The following is a 21,405-nucleotide window of genomic DNA, read 5'->3' as shown; positions in this document are numbered from 1 at the left end:
TCTGGGACCCAGCCATAGATTCTGTAGTGGACTGTGATGCAAAGTATGAAGAAGGACTTGCTGATCTAGGGCTCAGAAAGGGAGAGGGTGAGAGCCATCAGCCTGTAGACAGGTGCTCTCTCAGTCCTGCATCTGAGAGGTATCCCCTTACATCTGCAAGTGGAAAGATCTCTACTGACAGTTGGGGCTGGAACTCAGGGCTTTACCTCCACCAAGACTCCCAAGTATCCTAGCTTCCAGGCCTGGAGTCATTATAGGGATAGCTCAGTTACTCATGCTTACCAAAATTGGGGCTTAGACCAGCCATTGGAGAATTCCAGGCTTAAGGGGCGTGAGGATATCACGTGGAATTATACCCTGCCATGGACTTATTCCTTCCATCCTGGAACCTGTCTCTCACCTCAATTCTATTAAAAAGACAAGCCCAAGACAGACAAGCCTAGCCCAGACTGTTGGCCAAAAAAAAAAAATTTATTTTCCTTTGAAATAAAATGTACAACCAAATGAGCTTAGAGCCTAGGACAATAGGGAGGTTGGTGGGGACACCAGTTTGCGGGTAGGAATCTGTGTCTCTGACCCCTCCACCTCACATTTTTGCCAAGGAGGAAGAATACAAGCCAGAGATTTCAGGAGGGAAGGGAAATACATGCTGTGCCAGTGCTTTTCCTGGAGCAGGTCATCCTTTTGGTACAGACCACCACCAACCAGAAGGTGATGTCAGAAGCACAGACTGACAGAGCCCTTGGAAATCGTATAGCCTGCCCATCCCTATCATCCACATGGACACACCAAATCAGGTAGTCAGGACTAGACCTGGGTAACCTTAGCGTGTGACTATGGCCATAGGTCTGGATGTGTAGAGTAGATCATTAGACAACATTAGAGAAGTGAATGACCCATGGGGAGAATGGCTGTGGTTTTCAGGTAGCAGCCACTGCTCAGTGGTCCCTGACCTCAATGAGAGGTGGCTGTTAAGGTCAAGAACCGGATGGTGGTTATGAACCTCAGGACTTTTTTTAGCACCAGACGGTGGAGCTTTCTTGCCAACTCAGTTTCTTGGGTTCTCTCAGGTAAGAGCGATGCTGCTTGAAGGCCTCTGTGCCTTCAAGTGGGATAGGGGAATGGAGAAGCCACAGGGCTGGGTAAAGCCTTGTCCTGTGCCCTTCCTCCTTTCTTTCCCCCTTCCCCCAGCTTCAGTAGGGCCTAGAGAGGACACAGTAGTTAGGAAAGGCCAGCATGGGATCTTGTTTCTAGTTTCTGGGCAGTAGGCTCCTCCCCAGCAGGAGAGGGGTTTAGAATCGCTTTTCCTCAAGCTGTGAGGTAATTAGCAGCTCCTTGTTCCCGAAGTCCCACCAAGCTGTCATGTGGAATGCCATGTTGGTTAGGACAACAGTGTACTCCAGGATGGCAAAGATGGTATACACTGTCGTGAGGACACAAGGAAGGGCATGGTGAGCCTCCTGCCCCAACACTCCCCATGCCCCAGGCCATCTTGATAAATCACCACCACTACATCACTACAGGGAACACAATGGCAGCCAGCCCCCAAGACCACCACCATATTGCACATTACAGAAAACACAACTGTCCCATAGCCACTGTGACCACCTATGGATCCTAGCCCGGCCTCACCTCCAGCCTCACAATACATGTTGTGCCGAAAGTAGACAGCCAGCGCCGTGAAAAAGGAGATGAAATTGATGATGAAGAGCCGCTGTTTCCAGTTGTAGGACTTGTGATCCTATGAGATAGGCTCTCTGATCACTCTGTTGCTTGTTGTATATGGGTAGCCTCCCCTCTTAACCTCAACTCCTAAGGGTTGAATGTCCCCTCTCTTTCATGGAAGGGGGCACAGGCAGGGGCAGCAGGAATGATGGGCATGTTCACATCCCTGCATTTGGGATATAATGGGGCCAAGAAGTAGTAGTATCTCTTCCCCTCCCACTTCAGGGAGATGGAATATGAAAGTCAACTTGGAGTCAACCAACCAACCCAACACCTCCAGATGCTACAGGGAGAAGGTGTGTGTGTGTGTATGTCGGGGGGCAACTGGACTTATTAGAGACCACAGACCCTGACGTGTTTTCCTAACTCACTGCAGCCAGGATGCTGCCCCTCATTCCACTCCCATTTGGAGCCTCCATCTCCTCTGTTCTCTATTCTCCCATACTACCCAAACTCAGTCCTAGATTCTGACTAGCCATCCTCCACTTCTCCCCAAGCCCCGGTCGGGGTTCTAATTAGAATTCCAGTTCCCACTTCACCATTACCCACATCCAGAGGACAGTTCTGGGCTGCCTAGAGCCCCACTAGGGGTAAACCGTACCTCCTGACTTACTGTGTGCTTCTTGTTCAGCCGCCAGATAATGCAGGTGAGAAGCATGTAACTGAGGGATGCAGCGATGAACACAATGAAAGCATTTTCATGGATGGCTGGAGGGAAAGAGAAAGGTTGGGAGTACATATTGCAGGGAGCACCCAAACCCTATGTCTGATGCTCCGAGTAAGGGACGGGTAGGGGTGTCCCCTCCCCAAACCCTTTCCCATTCTCCTTCCCTCATCCGGGCACCCACTGAAGTCTTCAGAAGAAGAGACGTAGGTGAGCACTAGCAACGCGAGGTTCTCGATGACGTTGAGGCTGAAGTTGAGGCGGCAAAGCAGTTGGTAGCTTGGACACGGGGAGGTACAGCTGAGGTAGTGGTTCCAGTAGGCGAAGGCCACCAAGAAACGTGGTGCTGAGTGCAGGCCGATGCAGAAACGCCACACGTAGCGCTGGGGCACTTCCCCACCAATGGCCGAGCTCACCGAAGGCAAGTAATTGGGCACCTAGAGAGTTATGACCTATTTGGGAACCAAATAGGTGCCAGCCCTGCCCACCTAGAGATCCTTCTCTCCATCTAATCACCCCAGCTCTCAGATGGCTCTGCTCCAGCCCCTTCCATTCCAGAAAGTCCTCCTTCAGGGACCCCCAGAGCTCTCCTGGGAGACCTCCCCTTCAAGGTCCTGGGTCCCAATGTGCTTGGTTCTCTTTCCCCAGCCAGCCTGGAGTTTGTACAGGGGCATGGTGGACATTCTCCACCTACCAATACGTGGAACCTACACATGGCTGAGAAGGCTGTAAACAGGTTCAGAGGCTCTCTAAGCCAGTAGTGGAAAACTCTGTGAGAGGTTCCATGAGCCCAGAACCTCAGATTCAGTCCCATGGATAGGGATGAGTTAGACCATTGAGCTTCCTTGGGATAGTGCTGGATTCACTGCCCAGTCGAGCTGTTCCTCTGACTGCTCCCACCTCCATTTGTTCTGAGCAGGTGTGCCAAGGTGATAGAAGATACTATGAGACACTGGGGAAGTTGGGCCAGAAGGGTACCCCACCTTGATCATGTTTAAAAATGTGGGTGCTCCTAACCTGGGGCAGTCTAAGAAAATGACCCTGTTTTTAAACATCTCACCCATCCATCTTTCTCGAAGCCTAGGATTCCTAATTCCTTAAGGAATTCCTTAAAGTTGAAGGAGGAGGAGATGATACCCAGCTGCAAGGATTGGTGTGTTACTTGTATGGAAGAGTGAGAGGATGGGAGATGAGTAAAGAGTAGTTTCAATGGGGACAGGAAAGCCAGGGATGGGAGCACGATCTCTTAGACTCCAGGGCCTGGAGCTGCTTCTTAAACTTTAATATGTATACAACTCCCCAGGGATTGGGTGAGAGTGCAGAGGTCTAGAATCTAAGAATCTGCATTTCTAAAAGATTCCAGGAATGTGGAAGCTACCAGTCTGTTGTCCACACTTTTCATGGACTTTTTTAGACTTTCAAAAAAGGACAGATCAGTGCCAGGGCCCAGCAAGGGAATGACCCTGTAGTGACTAGTGGGACTAGTCTTCAGGGGTGAAGTTCTGCAAGATCCCTTTCTTTCTCCCAACAGGGAAGTTGAATGTGTCTCCAAGGCAGCTGGGGAGATAGGCAATGATGGAGGCAGCTCACAGGGCAGTGGTAGCCCTGGCGGAGCACTAGCCAGGGGCTTCATAGTCTTCACAGATAAGGACATGGAATCCCTTCAGCACTGTCAGAGGAAACGGTGCAGAGCTCTCAGAGAGAAGGTGCTGCTCTCCAGGCCATGGCTTGAGATACCATAGCTTGAGATCAGGCTCACATATTCACTCTGAGTAATCAGTGAAGAGGCAACATGGAGGCTTTGGAGCCACACAATCCTGGGTCTGCATCCTAGCTGTGCCTTTATTAGTGAGGTAACCTTGAGCGAGTCACTTCATCTCTCTGAGCTTCAATTTCCTCATTGGTAAAATAGGGGTACCACCACCTACTTTGCAGGGTGATTGTAAATACTAAGTATAATGTATGCAAAGCATCTACAATGTCTGACACACAGTGGGTACAAGTGATGGCTTTCAGCAGACAAACTTCCCTGAAAAGCCTACAAATAGGTGGTGAGCTACTACATGACTACTGAACATGGGAAGGCCTACATATTAGTGAGAGGTGGGAATCATATCTTTACCAGACACTTCTGAGATTCCAAGCCTCCTTACTTGACTTGTCTGCCTCTCTGAATAGGTCCTCTGAGTAAGGTTAGTGGGAGTGTTGCCTCCACGTCCAAGAATATCATTCTGAAAACTACTGCCCCAATCTGAACTATTTAAGGGGAATAGGATCAGCCTCTAAAACTTGGTTGAGAGAATCCAGAGCATTTAAGGACTCAGAGCCCTAACTGATGCTGAGAAACAGGTAAAGGGTAGAGATGGCACAGAGCTGGGGGGACATCTCAGAAGGAAGAGAGAAGCGAGGCCCTGTGGCCCAGTCCAGTCCTCACAAGCTCCTCCCAGATTAGGGGTGGGGCAGGATTCTAAGCAGGAACTGCTCCCCGCCCCCATCGTCACATACACACATACACAAAATCAGTTACAGATACTCATATACCCTACCCCCATTCCAAGCATGCAAGTTCCCACTCACCAACCACATCAACGACAAGAAACATCAGGAGCTATCAGAAACCAGGTACACAGCTCACCTCAAACCTCCCCAGGAGCCCAGTGATAAGGATACTGAGAGATAGAAACAACCTCTTTCCCCAAGAATAGGCAACCTTCGGCCTGGAGGACATAGCTCTGGATCTGTGGCAGGGCAGCAGATTAGAAATTCCCATGAGATAAAGAGAGGTGGCCCAAAAATTCCTTATCTTAAGATCACAGACTTCACCATTAAAGATTCATTCTTTTGGCTTCAGATAAAAGTCCCCTCAAATTCTGGATGACTTTTCTATTTACCTTACTGCCCCCCCCACCCCACCCCCACCCCTTGCCAACTGAACAAAAACTTATATTCCTGTTATTCTGCTCTGGACTCCATCCCCTCCTGTCTATCCTCATAGTCCCCATCTTAGCTTTGGTCTCCCCATTAGCATGAGGTATTGTACTAGCCTCATCACTGGTCTCCCTACTCCTGTCCCATGCCCTTAAATGTTTTCCTTCCAGGAGGCAGACTTGTCTTTTAAGCTGCAAATGTAATCGTGTCTCTTTCCTGTTTAAAATCTTCCCAAACTTCCCATTTCCTTCTGGATAAAATCAAAAGTTGTCAGCCTGGCATTCACAAAGATTCTTCACCCTCACAACAACAATGCCCCCTCTTCCAGGAAGGAAGTCTTCCCCAATGTCCAAGCTGGGTTAAGTGCTTCCTCTGGGCCCCACAATCCCTGAGCTCCCTTTTATCATAATAGAAATCCTCTCACTGTGTAGTTATTGTAGAAATGTCTCACTGTGTAGTTATTGCCTGTATCTAGGATTATCTCTTGTATAAATGAGATACTATGGGCAATGCCATGTTCAATTACATGCCCCTGACACAGAACCTCTACCCCTGGGCCTTCGGCAAAGGCCTGGAGGGCTGTTCTTGGAGGTAGAAAGTCCAACTGGTAGAGACCCGAGTGGACACAGATTGTGGGGTTGAGGCTGCCAGAGAGAGGAAACCAAACTAGAAGATCCCAGGACAGGGCTGGAGGTCCTCTCAGGTCAAGGCCCCGGTTTGGGCTAAAACTATGTTATTTCTCCTGGCTTCTGGCCTCATCTTACCTTCTCAGTCTTGTCTTCCCTCCCAATCTGGTCTTTCTTCAGCTCCCTTATCCTTCTCATGATCTTTCTTGCCTATTCCTACTCCCTTCCCTTCCCCCTCTCCCTTCTGCTCTCTTCTACTCTTGGAGGACTATGACTCTACTCTCTGAGTCTCTCTCCCAAATTTCCCCTAACTCTGACTTGACCCCTACCACCCTTTTATTTCTTTTCCCTCTCTCTGACCCTCCACCTTCTCTCCTACTCTCCAATTTCACCCTTATCGCCATCTCCCAACCTGGCCCTGACCCAGGTGCTAGGGAGCCTGGCACTCACCCCACAGTCAGTGGCCACCGTGTACTCAAAGTGGAACATCAGGGACCAGATGATGCAGAAGAAGAAGCCGAACACAGGGAAAGTGATGACCCACCAGAGCATGGCTGTGAAGCGGAGCCGGAACATGGTCCCATCAGGGTCCAAGGGCTGAGAAGCCGCAGAGAACATCCTGTAGGAAGTGGTGCCTAGGCAGGGTTGAGGGACACAACTTAGGGCCTAGTGGGATGCCTAGGAAAGTGGGGCCTTTTCCAGAGCTTTTCCGGAAAAAAATAGAAAGAGCATAAAGGAAAAAGGAAATCAGTGCAGAAGAGAAGGAGGTGCAGGGGGAGACAGGGAAGGAGCAGCAGAGATAGGCAGGGTCAGCTCCTAGGAATCCCTTCGGCACACTGGTCCTGCAGGGCCACCTCTTGAAGAGTCTGGAGAATAGAGGCTCCTAGTGGCCTGGTCATGGGAGCTGTAATAGCCTACCTCATTGTCACTATCCTAATACCCACTCAGGAGAAGGGTCAGAGGGAGAAAGGTTATTATTCCCATTTCACGGAAAGGGAGACTGAGGCCCAGAATTATGTCAACATAAATAACAGGACTAAGGCTTTTTACCACCTGACAGCTTAAGGCTCCAATCAAAGCTTTTTTCAGGTCAAGTAACCTAGACAAAGAGCCCTGGCTCAAAGTGGCCCAAGTCCTCCCACTGACCCTGTCTGACCACATTCCTGCTCTTTATCCAAGTTCAACTAGGAACAGTGGGCGTGCCCCAGAACCTATTTCAATGGGACCACAGGCTGCCAGCCATCCCACCCCCAGGCTCAGAATGATCCAAGCCTCAGGCCAGCAGTACCCTGATCCCAAGATATATCATGGTCCCTCCAGAGACCCAGACCTCCATCTCCTTCCTCTCTGAGAAGACCATGTCACTCAATCCAAGGTTTACGGCAATCTGAGGGTCATGGGAACCTTCTCCACTCAGTTTGAGCCTGCTGTGCTGGGCTAGACCAAAGACAGACAGACCCAGACCCAGGGAAGCTATGCTTCTTCTGCCCTTCTCCCTCTAGACAAAGAACTTCCTCCTCCTACCTGCTACTGCCCCGACTACCACGACTCCTCAAACTGGGCTACCTTCTGGGGGTCAAACAGAGACAGCCTTGTATAAAAAAAACCTAGGCCCAAATCTCCCCTTGGGACTTACACCTCCCTCCATTAAGGGAACCCTATTCCACTAGTCCAGCTCAGCATCAGGGAATGGGACAGGGGAGAAGGGGCGTACTGAGCAACACTTACACTGGGTGCTGAAGGATCCGGGGCTTGGGTTGAGGGCTCTAGTCAGAATGAGACTATTCTAAGACTAGAGGGTCCCACCCCCAGCTTCCCAGGGCCTGCCCTCCCGCCCACAGAGCCCAGATCTCCACGCCTGCCCAGGCACACAGCTTCCTAGGACTGACAAGTCCATGTCATAAATTCTGGAACACTTTGCAAAGGTAAGAAGTGATTGTGGCTAAGGTCAGCCCATAGCAGCTTCCTTGCCAGGGATGGGGAATGGGACCTCTCTGGGAGATGTGTACAGGGATGTTTCTGGGGAGGGGAAAGAGAGAAAGCAGAATAGGATTTGGCTCTTTTTTGTTAGAGTAGGACTCAGTATGTTTCTTGGGCCCCATTGGAGAGCTAGCTAATCTTAGGACAATAGATTCATGATCCAAAAGAGATTTAGACAGGCCTGAATATGAGCTTTCAGTGTCCAGCCTGCACCTGTGCAGGAACAGCTACTAGCAGCTCAGACTGCAATAACAGAGGCCTAACAGCCAATAATAGGAATGGAACAGTCCTGCTTTTGCCTGTACTGCCCAGGCCATATGAAGTCTTATGCCCAAATCAGGGCCTAACATGAACAGAACAGTGACCACCTCGGCAAAGTTCAGGGGCACATGTGCTGTGAGAGTTGCCTGAAGAACTGGAGCTGTGCTACCTAAGAAGAGTAGACTCAGGAACTCTCATTACTGCCTTCCCATGTCTGCAGGGGTGGCTAGAAGCCTGAAGGAAAGGGTAGTCCGAAGGCTCCCAAGGCAGAGATTCACCAGGAAGAGAGTGTATGTTCACTATAAGAAAGAGCTTGCTAATTGTTAGCTACTAAGTCTCCTTGAAATAGGCCACCTAGAGAGGAAGAAAACTCCCCATCACTGGGGATGTGCAAGCAGAGGCAAAGTCGTCTAATTATAGATGTGTTAAACTAAGGTTACTTCTTTTATTCTTAGGGTTGGCTATTCCTGGGAAACTCTGGGTGAGAAATTGAGAGCATACGTGAAAATCTCCAGATGGCTCTAACATGGTAGTCCCAGAGAGTGAGTACATAATACCTGCAGGTCACTAGGCCTAGTCATGCCCCTCCTGCAACTACCTATGCTTAGCTCCATAACCAGTATGCCAAGAATGGGTCATAGGTATGCAGGTATGCTGAGACCATTGATCCCATTAGCCTTCAGAGCCAGCCATGAGGGGCAGAGCAAATAGCCTACTCCGTTTAACTCCATATGCTGTACAAATATAATTTTCTGTATGGACTATGACTGCATTATACTATGCCTTCCTTTTCTCAGAGTACTGGGCTGGGGTGGGGTGGCGGCGGAGGATCCTATCCACTTATTCAGCAAATATTGATTCAAATGCAGTGCTCGCCTTTAAGGAGCACTCAGTCTGGTGGGGAAGACAGACACAAATATAATGTCATAGAATTGTATGAAAGATAACACAGAGATAACTGTGGGCACCCAAAGAAGGGAATGATTAAGTTTTCCCCAAAGAGGCTGGGAGGGCTTTTTGGAGGAGGGGACACCTGAGCAGAGTTTTGCAGGATGAAGAGGAGTTGGCCAAGATAATAGAAACATTTGGTATATTATCTAAGGTAAGAACTAGGTCAGGAAAGGCTCTTAGATGGACCCTTTCTAATCTTCCCCATAGATCACCTGGTCAACCCCTTTCTTCCAGTCCTGTTCTTTCTAATAGTTCCCAACACTGGGTCTCATCAGATTGGCTGCCCACATACCAAGGCACATGACTACCCAATGACAAATCAAGAGGGAAAACTTCAAGTTGTATGAACAAAAGAAGTGCTCTACACCTCCATCCCCCACCAGACTCCACTACCAGTCACAGCCCTTTTTCTGGAGTAGATCTCTTTATAGGAACGGGGGAAGCTCACCTGACTGGGGTCCTTCAGAGCTCTCTCTGAGGTTAATCTAAGATCCATGTCTAGACCCTGCTTTTTTTCTACCTGGAGCCCTTAGGCTAAATTCCTCTCCTGCTCTGCCTTCCAACCTGACAATCTACTTCTCTTCTGCTTTCTTCTGCTCCTCACCCTTCACATTCTCTAGACCACTTTCCTACCCTTCCACTACCAGGAGCTCTACATTAGCCCTGAGGAGGAGGAGGACAGGAATTATGAACCCCATTTTAGACATGGGGAAACTGAGGCTCAGTGTCCATGTCTCAGGTAATATACAGATAGTGGATAAACTAGGAGTATAACAGAGGTCAACATAGATTTCTCCCCCTTTACTCCAATATCCTACAGAGAAAGAATTCTCACATCTTTCTTCCTGGCCTAGCACCGCATATCACTATCCAGAGGGTGCATGACCACCTATGGAACCTCAGAGGGCATGAGACCTACCCCAGAAAACATATATACACACAAAATCAGGTCTCCATCCAAACGGGCACAAATACTGTTTCTCTGACACATATGTCCCACTCGAAGTCACTACAGTCATGTCTCTTACAGTTACACACACACACACATATATAATCACATTCCCATAGAGAAAGGCACTGTCCACAGAACCACACTTAGAGGCCCTAAATGCCATCTAGCCCAGTCCTGTTCTCTCTCCATCCTCCAGAAACCCTGGATTTCCTGAATCTGCCCCTCTATGAAGGATTGAATTCTGGGGCTGCCCAACTTCAGTGACCACCCCCGCCCAAGCCCCCAGCAACCTCCATGGAAGGTGGCAAGAGACTAATCCTCATGACCTCAATTTTCAGGCATCCCCCCACCCCCCGCAGCCCATTATGTTTGATGGACCCCACTGGAGAGCTTGCTAATCCTTTTACAATAGAATCAGGATCCAAAATAGATTCAATTGGGCCTGAATATGAGGTGTCAGTGCCCACTCCAAGCCCTACCCCACAATGTGTAGCCGTAGTCTCCTTGAAGTGGAAGAACATGGACCAGAGGATGCAGAAGAGGAAGGCGACAAGTGGACAGCAGACTGTGACCAGGGCCACCATGGTGAGGCGGAGCCGGAACAGGGTCCCATCCCGGTCCAGTGGCAGTGGGACCTGGTACATCTTGTCAGACCTGGGGATGGAGTGGCATGCTGTCAGGGCCTAAGGCAGCAAGGCTGGGACTCAGTGGTAAAGTCAGCCCTTATGCTCAGTCCTCAGACTAAGCTAAAGGCTGAGGGGTCTGAGAGGGAGGCAGCCACTAAATTTGGACAGCTCCTGCCTTGGATGAAGACTAAGAATCCCATAACAATATTCACCCTCAATTTCAGAGAAAAGACAATGAACCAAACAAACCTGTGCTACAATTGGGAGACCTCCTCATCCCTATGTGGTTTGATGGGCCTAGGACTATAGGAGCTGGCTCATAGTCTCTCTTGTTTCAGGAACCAATCCTAAAACCTCCTTGAGGACAGAATGCCCTATCTCCTTCCCCAGGCTCTTGAGCCTCCAGGATTCAGAGCCTCCCATTAGCTCTCATTGCTTTACCCACCAGCCCAGGGCCCCTCTGCACCTTCAGTCCCTTCTCAGTCTGTGTGCTCTGTGTGCCTGCACCACAGTCCACAACGACTCCATGGAAGCCAACAGAACCTCGACCCCTTGTTTGTCCCCGCCTGCTGCCTCACGTGCTCTGAGGGTGAAAGGCTTTGCAGAATCAGGTCTGGTACTAGCCTGGGCTTGCTAATTGCTGGAGAGAGCTGCCTGGTCAGCTTCTGGAGGCTTCCCAGTGCCCAGGGACCTGTCCTCCTGCTCTGGAAAGTAGGTAAGGGCTCCTGAGGAATGTGACTCCCTGTTCAGATGCAGGTATCTAAGGTCAGAAACTAAAACAGCCGAATATACACCAGCAATCCTAGCCCAAGACATTGAGGAGGAAGTTGAGAACAAGAGAAGGATAGAAACTTGCCCAGGGTCACACAGCAAATAGAAGGAAGAGCCAGCAGTGAGGGGATGTAGGGCTCACAGGGTAACAAACTGCAATGCTGGCCTTCCTTGACTCTTTCCTCTCTGGGCCAGAGCTCTGGGCAGAAGGTTAAATTAGGTCAGTTTAAGAGGGGTGTCTGTCCATAAGAGGAAGAAAGGTAAAAACCAAATCCTATATAGATGAGTCAGTCAGCCCTGTCCTCACTGTAAAGAGAGAGAAACCGAGACACACAGAGAGGAAGGCCCTTCCTCAAAGCCATCTGCTTTGATGGAAAGCCATCCTTGGAACTTAGGCTTCTTGTTGCCAAACTAGGGCTGGTTCCAAACACATAAAGAATTTACCACTTCTGGACTCAAGGGCCTTGCCAAATGAAGTCCCAACTCTTCTGGGCACCATCCTCAGTACTCTCCCTTCTAGTCCCACCCTCCGGAAGAACCTGACTTCTATAAGGCTAGCTTCCTGACATTCTGGAACAAGCCAGGAAAACATGCCTCAACATTCTCATTCATCTTCCCCCACCCACTTTCTGCAAGGCAGACTGCCCCAACTGCTCTAGCTTCTTTCTCCCTCTGGGAGCCAGAGGTCTCCCAGGGGAGTTGGAAGTGGCTCTGGTGAGCCTCCGCAATCACATTCCTTGGATCATCTCCAAATAGTCTGTAAGTCCCTCAAAGTCTTGGAAGGGGAACACTTTCTCCATCTAAGCCAAACCCAGATTCTTTGGTTGTAGCAGTACCAATACCCCCTCCCAACATCCCTCGTTGAAGCCAGCTGCTCTAGATCTCTCAGGAACTACTGGGATCCCCAAACTAAATACTGGATCCTCAGGGAATGAACAGGCACTGCTCAAGGCAGGAGGGTGATAAGGAGATTTGAGGGACAAGGTGTTCCACTTCTTGGAGATATGCCTGGCCCACCTTTTAGCTGTGTGACCTTAAGCAAGTGACCTAACCACTTGGAGCCTGTTTCCACAGTTGTTCAACATGTGGATCATGTGGTTTAGATAAGGCCATTGCAACTTGGTCACTCAACTCCTCCAGGCGTCAGGACAAGGAGGTTCACTACCTGAAGAGCAGCTGTTCAGCCTTAGTCAGCTTTAACTTCCTTATAGGTTCTACTTAGTTGAAAACTGCTTTCTTAGGAGTACCCCTATCCTATCTTCAAAGGTCCCAATAGGTCTCATTTTCCAGTCCAAATCCACACTTACTGGGTGCCTTCTGAATCTAGGCACCCTACTAAGCACTACATATACATTGTTTCTTTTAATCCTCACTATAATTCTATGAGGTAAGATCTACAGTCTGTATATTTCCATTTTATAGAAGAGGAAACGGAGGCTCAGGGAAGTTAAACACTTGCTCAGGGTCACTTGCTACTAACTGGCAGAGCTGGGATTTGAAACTATGGAGTTCCAAGCCCCGCCCTCCACCTCCATTCTGGGACACCTAAGGGAAAATTCGAACCAGGAGTCCCTGTGAAGAAGCGAGAGCTCAAACCCTGCACATCCAGCCCCATGCACGAGAGCGGAGGGAAAAGGAGTCAACTTAGCAAGTCGGGGCAGCAATAGTTCACGGGCAGGCACCAAGAACCCCCGAGTTAGGGACCCGGCCCTGTGGAGGCTGGATCGCGTGGCCGAGCTCCCCCAAGCGGGGCTGCTCGGCAGTTCAGCACACCCATCCCTACACTCACCCAGGCTGTGGCTGCAAGGAAACTGCGTCGGTGGAAGACGGGAACTGGGGGACCCAGGGGACCCGGGGAACCCGGGGCGAATGCCAGGCCCAGCCCGGGGGTGAGCGGCGGGGAGGGGGATTAGAATGGGAATGTCGGGGGGCGGGGCTGGCCCGGTGCGCGCTTGGGGCGGAACTTGGAGAGGAAACTGTGCCCAGATATTCTGCGGGCTCCTCCCCGCTTCTGCGGACCCCAGCCCCAGGCTCACCCCTTTAATTTGGCGTCCCTTCATGCCATGCCTCTCCAGCCTTGGTCTTCCCTACTAATTCCAGCTGCGTGGGGGCAGCCGGAAGAGCCCTGGACACCCGGGTATGACACGTTGGATACGCCACCTTATCACCTTAACTCTGCTGCATTCCATTACCTGTTGAAAGAACATAAAATTAATTCAACAAGGCCCCGAATTCTCTTTATTTCCTGACCCCAGACTCTTCTGCTCCCCACTTTCCCCTTTCTAGCCGAATTATCGCCCTTTTAAAATATTAAGCCAGTTTCGCCCATCCTTGGTGCCCCTCCCCCAAAATTTGTTACCCAGAGCCTATTTGGGGCATTTCAGCAAAGGGTAGAGCACCTTACAGGTAGTGAGAGCCAGTGAGGCCCACCCCAGAAACTCTGGGCCAGAGCTGTTCCCGCCTATGATCAGGAAAGGACACCCTGTCCTATCCGACATAGCAGAGAGAGAGGATTTTCAGCCCCAGGCCTTGGGTCTGTTCCCTAACATGAAAGCGTTGATAGTCAGAAACCAGACCCCAGGGTTCCCTCTCCACCCTGACTGATCCCTAAGGGAATGTGAGGGAGACTCTGGGCTCCCTTTCCAAAGACTATCCTACTCCAACAGGGAAAGAGGCTGAATGAACCGTAATCCTTCCTGCAGGCACAATGCGGGCTTGTCAGAGCACCTGCAGGGGTTGGCCCACCTCTGAGCTAGACACCACCATCACATTTTCCTCTATTTAAATCCCTACAGTAATAATTAGCACATTTTGAGTACCCTTGTGTCCCAGGCACTTTTCTACTTTTTACGTTGTCCCATTTAATCATAAAAACTCTATGAGGTAGATAATATTAATATCTCCATTTACCACTGGAAAACAGAAAATATGTTACCTACCATATAGTTAGTAAATGTCAGAGCCTGGAGTCTGACACCTGAGCTCAATTCCTTTAATCACTGTATACCATTGATCCCACAAGGTAACTATAATCACCACTTTGCAGATGAGGAAACAGAAGCTCCAATTTGATTAACTTGCCAGAGCTTATTTCCTGCATTCCCCTTGTTCATTCACTCAGTCTAGGCCCTCTCTGTGTCAGGCCCTGGGCTGGGCAATGGTGGGCCCAGATATATTGGGCCCACTTCTGGGGCCTTGAAGTCTAGAGGGAAGGTGTCTTACTCTAAAAACCACTTTTCTTGACTTTGAATTCTTCCAACCCTGTCCTTTAAGGTCCTAAAGCACGTGAATGATTAATAAAATTTTACTAAAAGAACCTCCTCCATTTAGTTTCAAAAACTAAATTTAGGTTTTCTATCATGGGGCTTTGCATCATCCTCTTTGTTTAGTTCCAACCCACAGATGCCTGCTTCTGGCCCTTGTTCCCTCTCTTGAGCTTTTTTCCTGGTCCCACATCTTTACTCTCCCTGCTTATCTGGCTTGGAATGCTTCTTTTCCTCCATCTCAGCAAACTCTACCCTTCCAGTAAAGGTAATGATTAGCATGACACTTTAGTAAGTTAGGAATGCATATGGTAATTTCTAGAGCGATCACTAAAATAATAGAAAAAAATAATTTAATCTCCAAATTGATACAGGAGGAAAAATGAAATAATCCAGAATGCGGGAAAGGAGATTTAAATGACCAATAAGCATGTGAAAAGATGGTCACCATCATTAGTCATTGGGGAAACGTATATGGAGACCACATGAGATGACATTTTACACCCTCCAGGATGGCTATAATTACAAAAATATATAAAAAACAAGTGTTAGCAGCAATGTGGAGAAACTGGAACCCTCATATATTGCTGGTGGGAATGTAAAATGGTACAGCCACTTTGTAAAAAGAGTTTGGCAGTTCTTTGAAAAGTTAAACATAGTTACCACATGACCTTGCAAATCTACTCCTAGATATAAACACAAGAGAACTATAAACATGTCCATGATAAATTTGTACACGAATGTTCGCAGCAGCATCATTCATAGTAGCTAGCCATAAGGTAGAAGTAATTCAAATGTCATTCAACACATGAATGTATAAACAAAAATGAAATATTCGTAAAATGGAATATTATTCAATCATAAAAAGGAATGAAGTACTGATACATGCTTCAACATAGATGAACCTTGAAAACATTATGCTAAATGAAAGATGTCAGACACAAAGGCCACATATTATATGATTCCATTTATATGAAAAGTCCAGAATAGGCAAATCCACTGAGAGAAAGTAGATTAGTAGTTGCCAAGGGCTGGGGAAGGGAGAAATGGGGAATGACTGCTAATGGGTCTGGGGTTTCTATTTGGGGTCATAAAAATGTTCTGGAATCAGATATTGGTGATGGTTGCACAACCTTGTGAAGATACTAAAAACCTTTGAATTGTACAATTTAAACAGTGAATGTGAATTTATTATGTGTGACTTATCATGTTATGTGACTTATATCTCAACTTTAAAAAAAAATCTAGCAAAGAGCTGGGCCTCAACAAATGGCAGTTATTACTACAAAAGTAGATAAGTAAATAAAGAAAAAGAGGAGTCCAGTCAAGATGGCGAAGTAGAATCTTAAAAATAAAGAAAGAAAACAGCCACCCTCATAAACCAATAGAAGTGAGGAAAGTGAGATAGAGGACAAATAAATGAGAGACAGAAATAGAACTAGTAGGACAAGTAGAAAGAATAAAATATTAGATAAAATCCTGAATATATTGGAAAATTCATTAAATTCAAGAACTAAATGCTCTAGTTAAAAGTCAAAGGTATTCACACAAGATTTATAAAAATTTAATTGTATGCTACTTACAAACATCACTATTCACTATCAAGTTATAGGAAAAGAGGAAAGAAATCAACATTTACTGAATGCTTAGCATACTATGTGCCAAAAATGTGCCCAGTCCGGTCCTTTGCAAATTCCATTATCTTATTTGACCTTCACAACCACCTTATAAAATAGGAATAGTGTGCCTATTTTATAGACAAGAAAACTGGGGCACAGAACAATTAAATAATTTATGCAAGGTCTAAAAAAGCTAGTAAATCTGGCACTTGAACTTAGCTATCTGACTCCAACTCAACAGTTTCACTTTTACTTTTCTACTTAAGAAAATAATTCACTCATTCATGTGTCAAACATTTAACGTGCACCTATACTGTCTATTTGGCCTTAGGAAAACCAGAACAAATAAGTAGAGGAAAGGGGTTTAATTGAGTTTAAGGATTGGAAGGTGAGAAATCGAAGGTTCAGGAGGGCAGTGAGGAAGCTATTGTAACTATCCAGAGAGAACTAAGGACTTTATGATGCAGAGCTTAGGTAAGGGAGGGTGGAGGAGAAGGAGAGATGTTTGGGTGGAAGGGTTGGGGGAAGGTGGCTGGAGTCAGATGTAAAAACTGTTTTACTATTTGACACTTTATATATATATATTTTTATTCTTTCAATCATCTACTAAGCACCCACGAGTACCAGGTTTCTCCTATACATTATCTTATTTCATCTTTATGACAAATTATTACTCCACTTTTTGACAAATTAATCAATTATCTCTAATCCCTCACCACCACTGAAAACCCACAGGGATATAAGATCACCTACTTTGGGGCAGCACCCATTTCAATTTTGCATTGATGCCCCAGGAAGAGGTGGTGGTGGAACAGTCATCCAAATACGTTTTATGAGCCCAGTCCCTGCTATTCTGTGTAGGATGCTCAGTCACTAGGTCTAGTTTCTACAACATGCTCAACCCTTCCTTTTGTAATATCGCTCTTCTGCACTAGGCCTGGCCCAGGTAAGAGGTGGTGGGTAGGAACACCACTGTTAAAGAAAAAAAACAAACTATAGGCTCAAAATGGCATCACTCATGCCAAAAGCCCATGATACCAAACCTAGATTTAATACCTTATCTAACTGCACTTTCAACCTCTCCCAGAAACATAATCTTAATCAACCAGTATAAAATTTTCTGGTCAGGCATCAGTAAGGTAATCTCACAAAGACCCTCTCCATCCTCCATAAAAAGAAGCAATCTACATATTAAAAACCTGTCATCTTCTCTTCCCCGGAAAAAAAGATGTTAGGTCCTCCAAATAATACTTTCTTTTTCTAATAACTCCCTTGCCCCGCCCTTCTTCCTGGAAAATCCTTTCATTTTGTACAACCCCTCATGTTCCCTTCCAGCTGCTAGTTGGGTTGCTTCCTGATTTATGAATCGTTTAATAAAGCCAATTAGATCTTCAAATTGACTTGGTTGAATTTTATTTTTTAACATCAAGATGCAGAAAATGCAGCTCTGACTTCCAAGAGCCCAGGCACAGAAGACATGAAAGTAATAGATTACAAAGTGATATGGTTGTAATAGAGGCCTGCCCAAGCATTAACCCCACTTGCTGAGAGAGATCTGCAAATATACCCCAGAGAGGGCGGGAACATTTGAACCAGGGCTTTAAGAAGGACGGGTCTGGGAGGGGGTGTTCGTAAAGGGTAGGTGGGCAAGAAGTTCCAAGAATCCTCATTTGTACCAAGTCCTGTGCTTAGCCGGAAATTCCCTTAGGGCATTTCTGATGTTCATAACGTCTATCCTAGGGATTTGGAACGGGAAAAGGTGTTAGGGCTGGCATGGGTCAGGAGACAAGGAGTCCAGGTTTTAAGGCCTCCAAGCAGCTGCAGACAAGCTACGTGGACAACCACCCACGAGGGCCCTCCAGCACCGCACGTGGTCTGGTCAGGAAGTGAGGGCAGGACGACCGGGAAGCCTTCCCATCACCGCCCGCAGACTGGGGCAAGGTAAGGGTAGAATAGTTACCACGCCATCCTGGAGCCTTCCCTCTGATTGGCCCGAGCTTCAGCAGCCCGGGGCTCTGCGCTCCAACAAAAGGGGCGGAGCCTTAGTATAGCGTCACCACTCTTCTCCCACACCCCGCCCGATGTAGCCATTCATCGGCCCACTTCGAGGGGCCCTGTGTGACGTCACGAATCTCTTCCAGCCAACCGCAGCAGCCAAAGACGGGACTCCATTTCCCTCCCACTGCCCCACCGCTTTCCTTCCCCCTAACTCCTTATGTCCCTCCTCTTCCCCTTCGCCCCTTCTCCCGAAGTCCGCCCTCACGTTCGGTTTCAAAAGACTCATTGCCCAATGAGTAACAGGGTGGGCCTAGAGTGGCGGCGGCGTCTGCCAATGCGCAGGCAGCGAGGGCGGAGCACCCGGAGCGAGCCTCTGACGGCGGGCGGCGTGTGACGCAGTCGGGCCCACTGCGCGCTGCGCCCGAAGCGGCGGTCGGTATCGGTGGCGGCGGCGGCGACGGTTTCGTGGTGGCCGCGCGCTGCTCTGAGCGGCGGGTGGCGGTCGGGCCTAGGCCCTCACTCCTGACATTTCCCCTCCCCCACCGCACCGCGGTAAGTCGGGAGCCGGGGCGGTGGCGGCCCGGGGCCGACAGGCTCCTCCTCCCCTCTGGGCGGGCGGTGCGCGGGGCGTCCCAGGCCCTCCGCGCCGAAGTCTCGCGCCCCGGCGCGCACCTTCTGCCCTGACGGAGGGGGCGGAGCCCTGCGGCCCTGAGGCCCGGCTCCTTGGAAGCTGGAGGGAATTGCTATCCGTGGGGATTGGGGTCGGGGTGAGGGGTCTCATGTCGCAGCCTACGCTCAGGAAGCGTCCATCTACCCGGTTGTACTCATTCATTTGCCCGGCCGTGGTTAGGTGGGCCGGTCCTTTGCGATGGCAGCGCCTTAAAATCCTTAATGGGTTCCCAGTACTTCCTTGACTGTCGTGTGGGATGGGCTTTATTTGCTTTGGCCTCTCCTACAGGGGAAATTCGCTGTCCCGGGGTTAGGGTGGATGATGGGTCGGGAGTTTGTTAGCTTTTTAAGACATATCCGAGAATTAAGGTCGGTTTAGTGGAGTAAAAGATTATTTTCTGGTCTCCCACGTGTTCCATGTAAAGCTAGAAGAGGGGAATGATGGGGTTTCTGGATAGCCATAAGGATTTTGGAAATTAAGCTAATCTTCCTACCCTACATCACGTGCAAGTTTTATAGTTGGAGAAACCGAGGCCCAGAGAGGGGACAGAATTAGCCAATGCCAGATCTGACTCAGTCTGGAAATCTGTGTGCTACATCACCCTTTCTGGGTGTTCCAGCCTTCCATTATTGAGAATTCCCTTTGTGAAGAGGCCAGGAGTATTCGGTAGTTGGAAGCAGATATATTCTTCAATAGCGTTGCGTACTTAGTTACTACCAGCTCTGTTCGGCAGACAGACGCTTGATTAGTGGTACCCTTATCTAGACCATGAAAACTTGAAAGTTGGTTAAAGAATGTCAGTAATGTTATATATTGGAAAACAAATGGGTAAAACTAAAAGTCCTTGGCTAGCTTCCTGTTGCAAATGTAAGATTTTTTATTTGTGTCAACTGCTAGGGACTCAGAAGAAAGTCCAGTTAGTGGCCCACAGCAGTACTGAACAGAAAGCAGGAAATATAAACGAAACTTAGAAAGGTAGGCAGCAGTCATTTGTATTTCTTGTACTTTGGAACCCATGATTTCTCTCTGGTACACAATTCAAAGTTTTGTAATAGAAGATGAGAAAATTAAACTATTTTGAAAGAAGAAACTAACTAGAGGAAAGAACAGTAAGAATTCCCTGTTACAGTCTTAAAAATTCAGAAAGAAGCACTTGTTAACTGGGTGACAGATGGTATATTTATTTGGTGGAAGAAGTCAGGCTATTTTAAAAACAACCAAAAGTTGGACAAGATGGAGGTACTGGGAAATATTTTGATGGAATTATTTTTTGACTCTTCATTAAGGTTTGATGAAATTGAATTAGTTGCCTCTTTGATGTGTTTATATCAGTCAGAGGTCACTTTGCTCTTGTTTAGATGACAAAGCAAAAACTGAAAAATAGTGTACAAGAACAGAAGAGAACTGTGGTCTAAATATGAAGACATGAACAGGGTATATTTTCTGTGACATTTACTCAGTTCAGGCATCACTTTCTGAAAAGCCTTTCTTGGCATTCTCTCCCCTACAAACTTTCATAACACTTATTTGATACTTCTATTTATAGCACAAATCACTTTGTGTTTTAACTGTTTGTCTTTTTGTTAGACTGTGGTAAAATATTTTTGTCTTTCTGTTCAGGTTGTTTGGCACATCATAGGCCCTCAGTAAATGTGTTTGCTTGAATGAATAAACAAATATGGAGGCGTTAAAAATAATCTGTAAGGTGACTGAGTATTTGTGTGCTCCTGAAATATGGGGCCCAGATAAGAGGACCTATACCATTCATAAGTTACGTGGTAATTTGATAACTGACTATTCATGTTCACTAGCTCTTACATAGCTAAGAACAAGTAGAACTTTTAGGGAGCCAATTTCACAGCTTATTAAAAAAAATGGATTATTTTATTGTGATATTTTTTATGGTGGCAGTTAACCTAGGAAGTAAGGGATAGTAGTATTGATGTTTAATTTCCAATACATAGCACATCTGTAATTATGAAATCTGTTGAAGGTTAGAGTATTTAGAGATTTAACGATAGGTATTAGAGGCAGAGTATGTAAACACCATTTCTTGAGAATTTGGTGCATTCTTTGTATGTGGAATTGAACCTCAGTACCATAAGCCCTCATTTAGCATCATTAATAAGTTCTTGGAAGTACTGCGAAACAACATGAGGAAACCAATTTTATGACAGGCTAATTGATATAAACGAGTTCCTATGCCATCTCATCATAATAACAAAACCACGTTGAGCGAAATGACATTGGAGGACCTGCTGTATTTGACATAGTACGTCTCTAGAGCTAGGTTTCTCAGCCTGGGCACTATTGACATTTTGGCCTAGGTAATTCTTCATTGTCGGGGAGCCGTCTTGTTTATTGTTGGATA

At 47.5% G+C, this 21,405-nt stretch overlaps 2 protein-coding genes across 11 annotated transcripts in view; one reads left to right on the top strand and one right to left on the bottom strand.

Annotated features, from left to right (window-relative positions):
- Positions 1–449: 449 nt before the first annotated feature.
- Positions 450–18,605, bottom strand: PGAP2 (post-GPI attachment to proteins 2). 4 transcript variants are annotated; one of them, XM_011377436.2, is made up of 7 exons: positions 18,327–18,605; positions 13,521–13,676; positions 10,567–10,741; positions 2,574–2,826; positions 2,327–2,433; positions 1,633–1,741; positions 450–1,423 (listed from the first exon to the last, which is right to left on the bottom strand). In XM_011377436.2, the coding sequence occupies exons 3-7, from the start codon at positions 10,729–10,731 to the stop codon at positions 1,293–1,295; spliced, it is 765 nt and encodes a 254-aa protein (XP_011375738.1). In that variant the 5' UTR covers positions 10,732–10,741; positions 13,521–13,676; positions 18,327–18,605; the 3' UTR covers positions 450–1,292. The 4 variants fall into 4 exon arrangements, with proteins under 4 accessions (XP_011375738.1, XP_011375740.1, XP_023377436.1 ...); XM_011377438.2 differs by having other exon boundaries at positions 2,339–2,433; XM_023521668.1 differs by lacking the exons at positions 13,521–13,676; positions 18,327–18,605 and adding an exon at positions 13,274–13,401.
- Positions 18,606–18,776: 171 nt separating this feature from the next.
- NUP98 (nucleoporin 98) overlaps positions 18,777–21,405 on the top strand; it is an 81,741-nt gene continuing 79,112 nt past the window's right edge. For 4 of the 7 annotated variants that reach the window (XM_011377431.2, XM_023521666.1, XM_011377430.2 and 1 more), the window contains exon 1: positions 18,778–18,916. The gene's annotated coding sequence lies outside the window, so the exon portion shown is untranslated. Of the gene's footprint in view, positions 18,917–19,931; positions 20,010–21,405 lie in introns of all 7 variants that reach the window. The other 3 variants (XM_023521667.1, XM_011377433.2, XM_011377429.2) reach the window with 2 other exon arrangements.

Source organism: Pteropus vampyrus, unplaced genomic scaffold (assembly GCF_000151845.1).
Source record: "Pteropus vampyrus isolate Shadow unplaced genomic scaffold, Pvam_2.0 Scaffold311, whole genome shotgun sequence".
Taxonomy (NCBI): domain Eukaryota; kingdom Metazoa; phylum Chordata; class Mammalia; order Chiroptera; family Pteropodidae; genus Pteropus; species Pteropus vampyrus.
The sequence above is the reverse complement of the archived record's forward strand: the minus strand, read 5'-3'. Positions and strand labels throughout refer to the sequence as shown.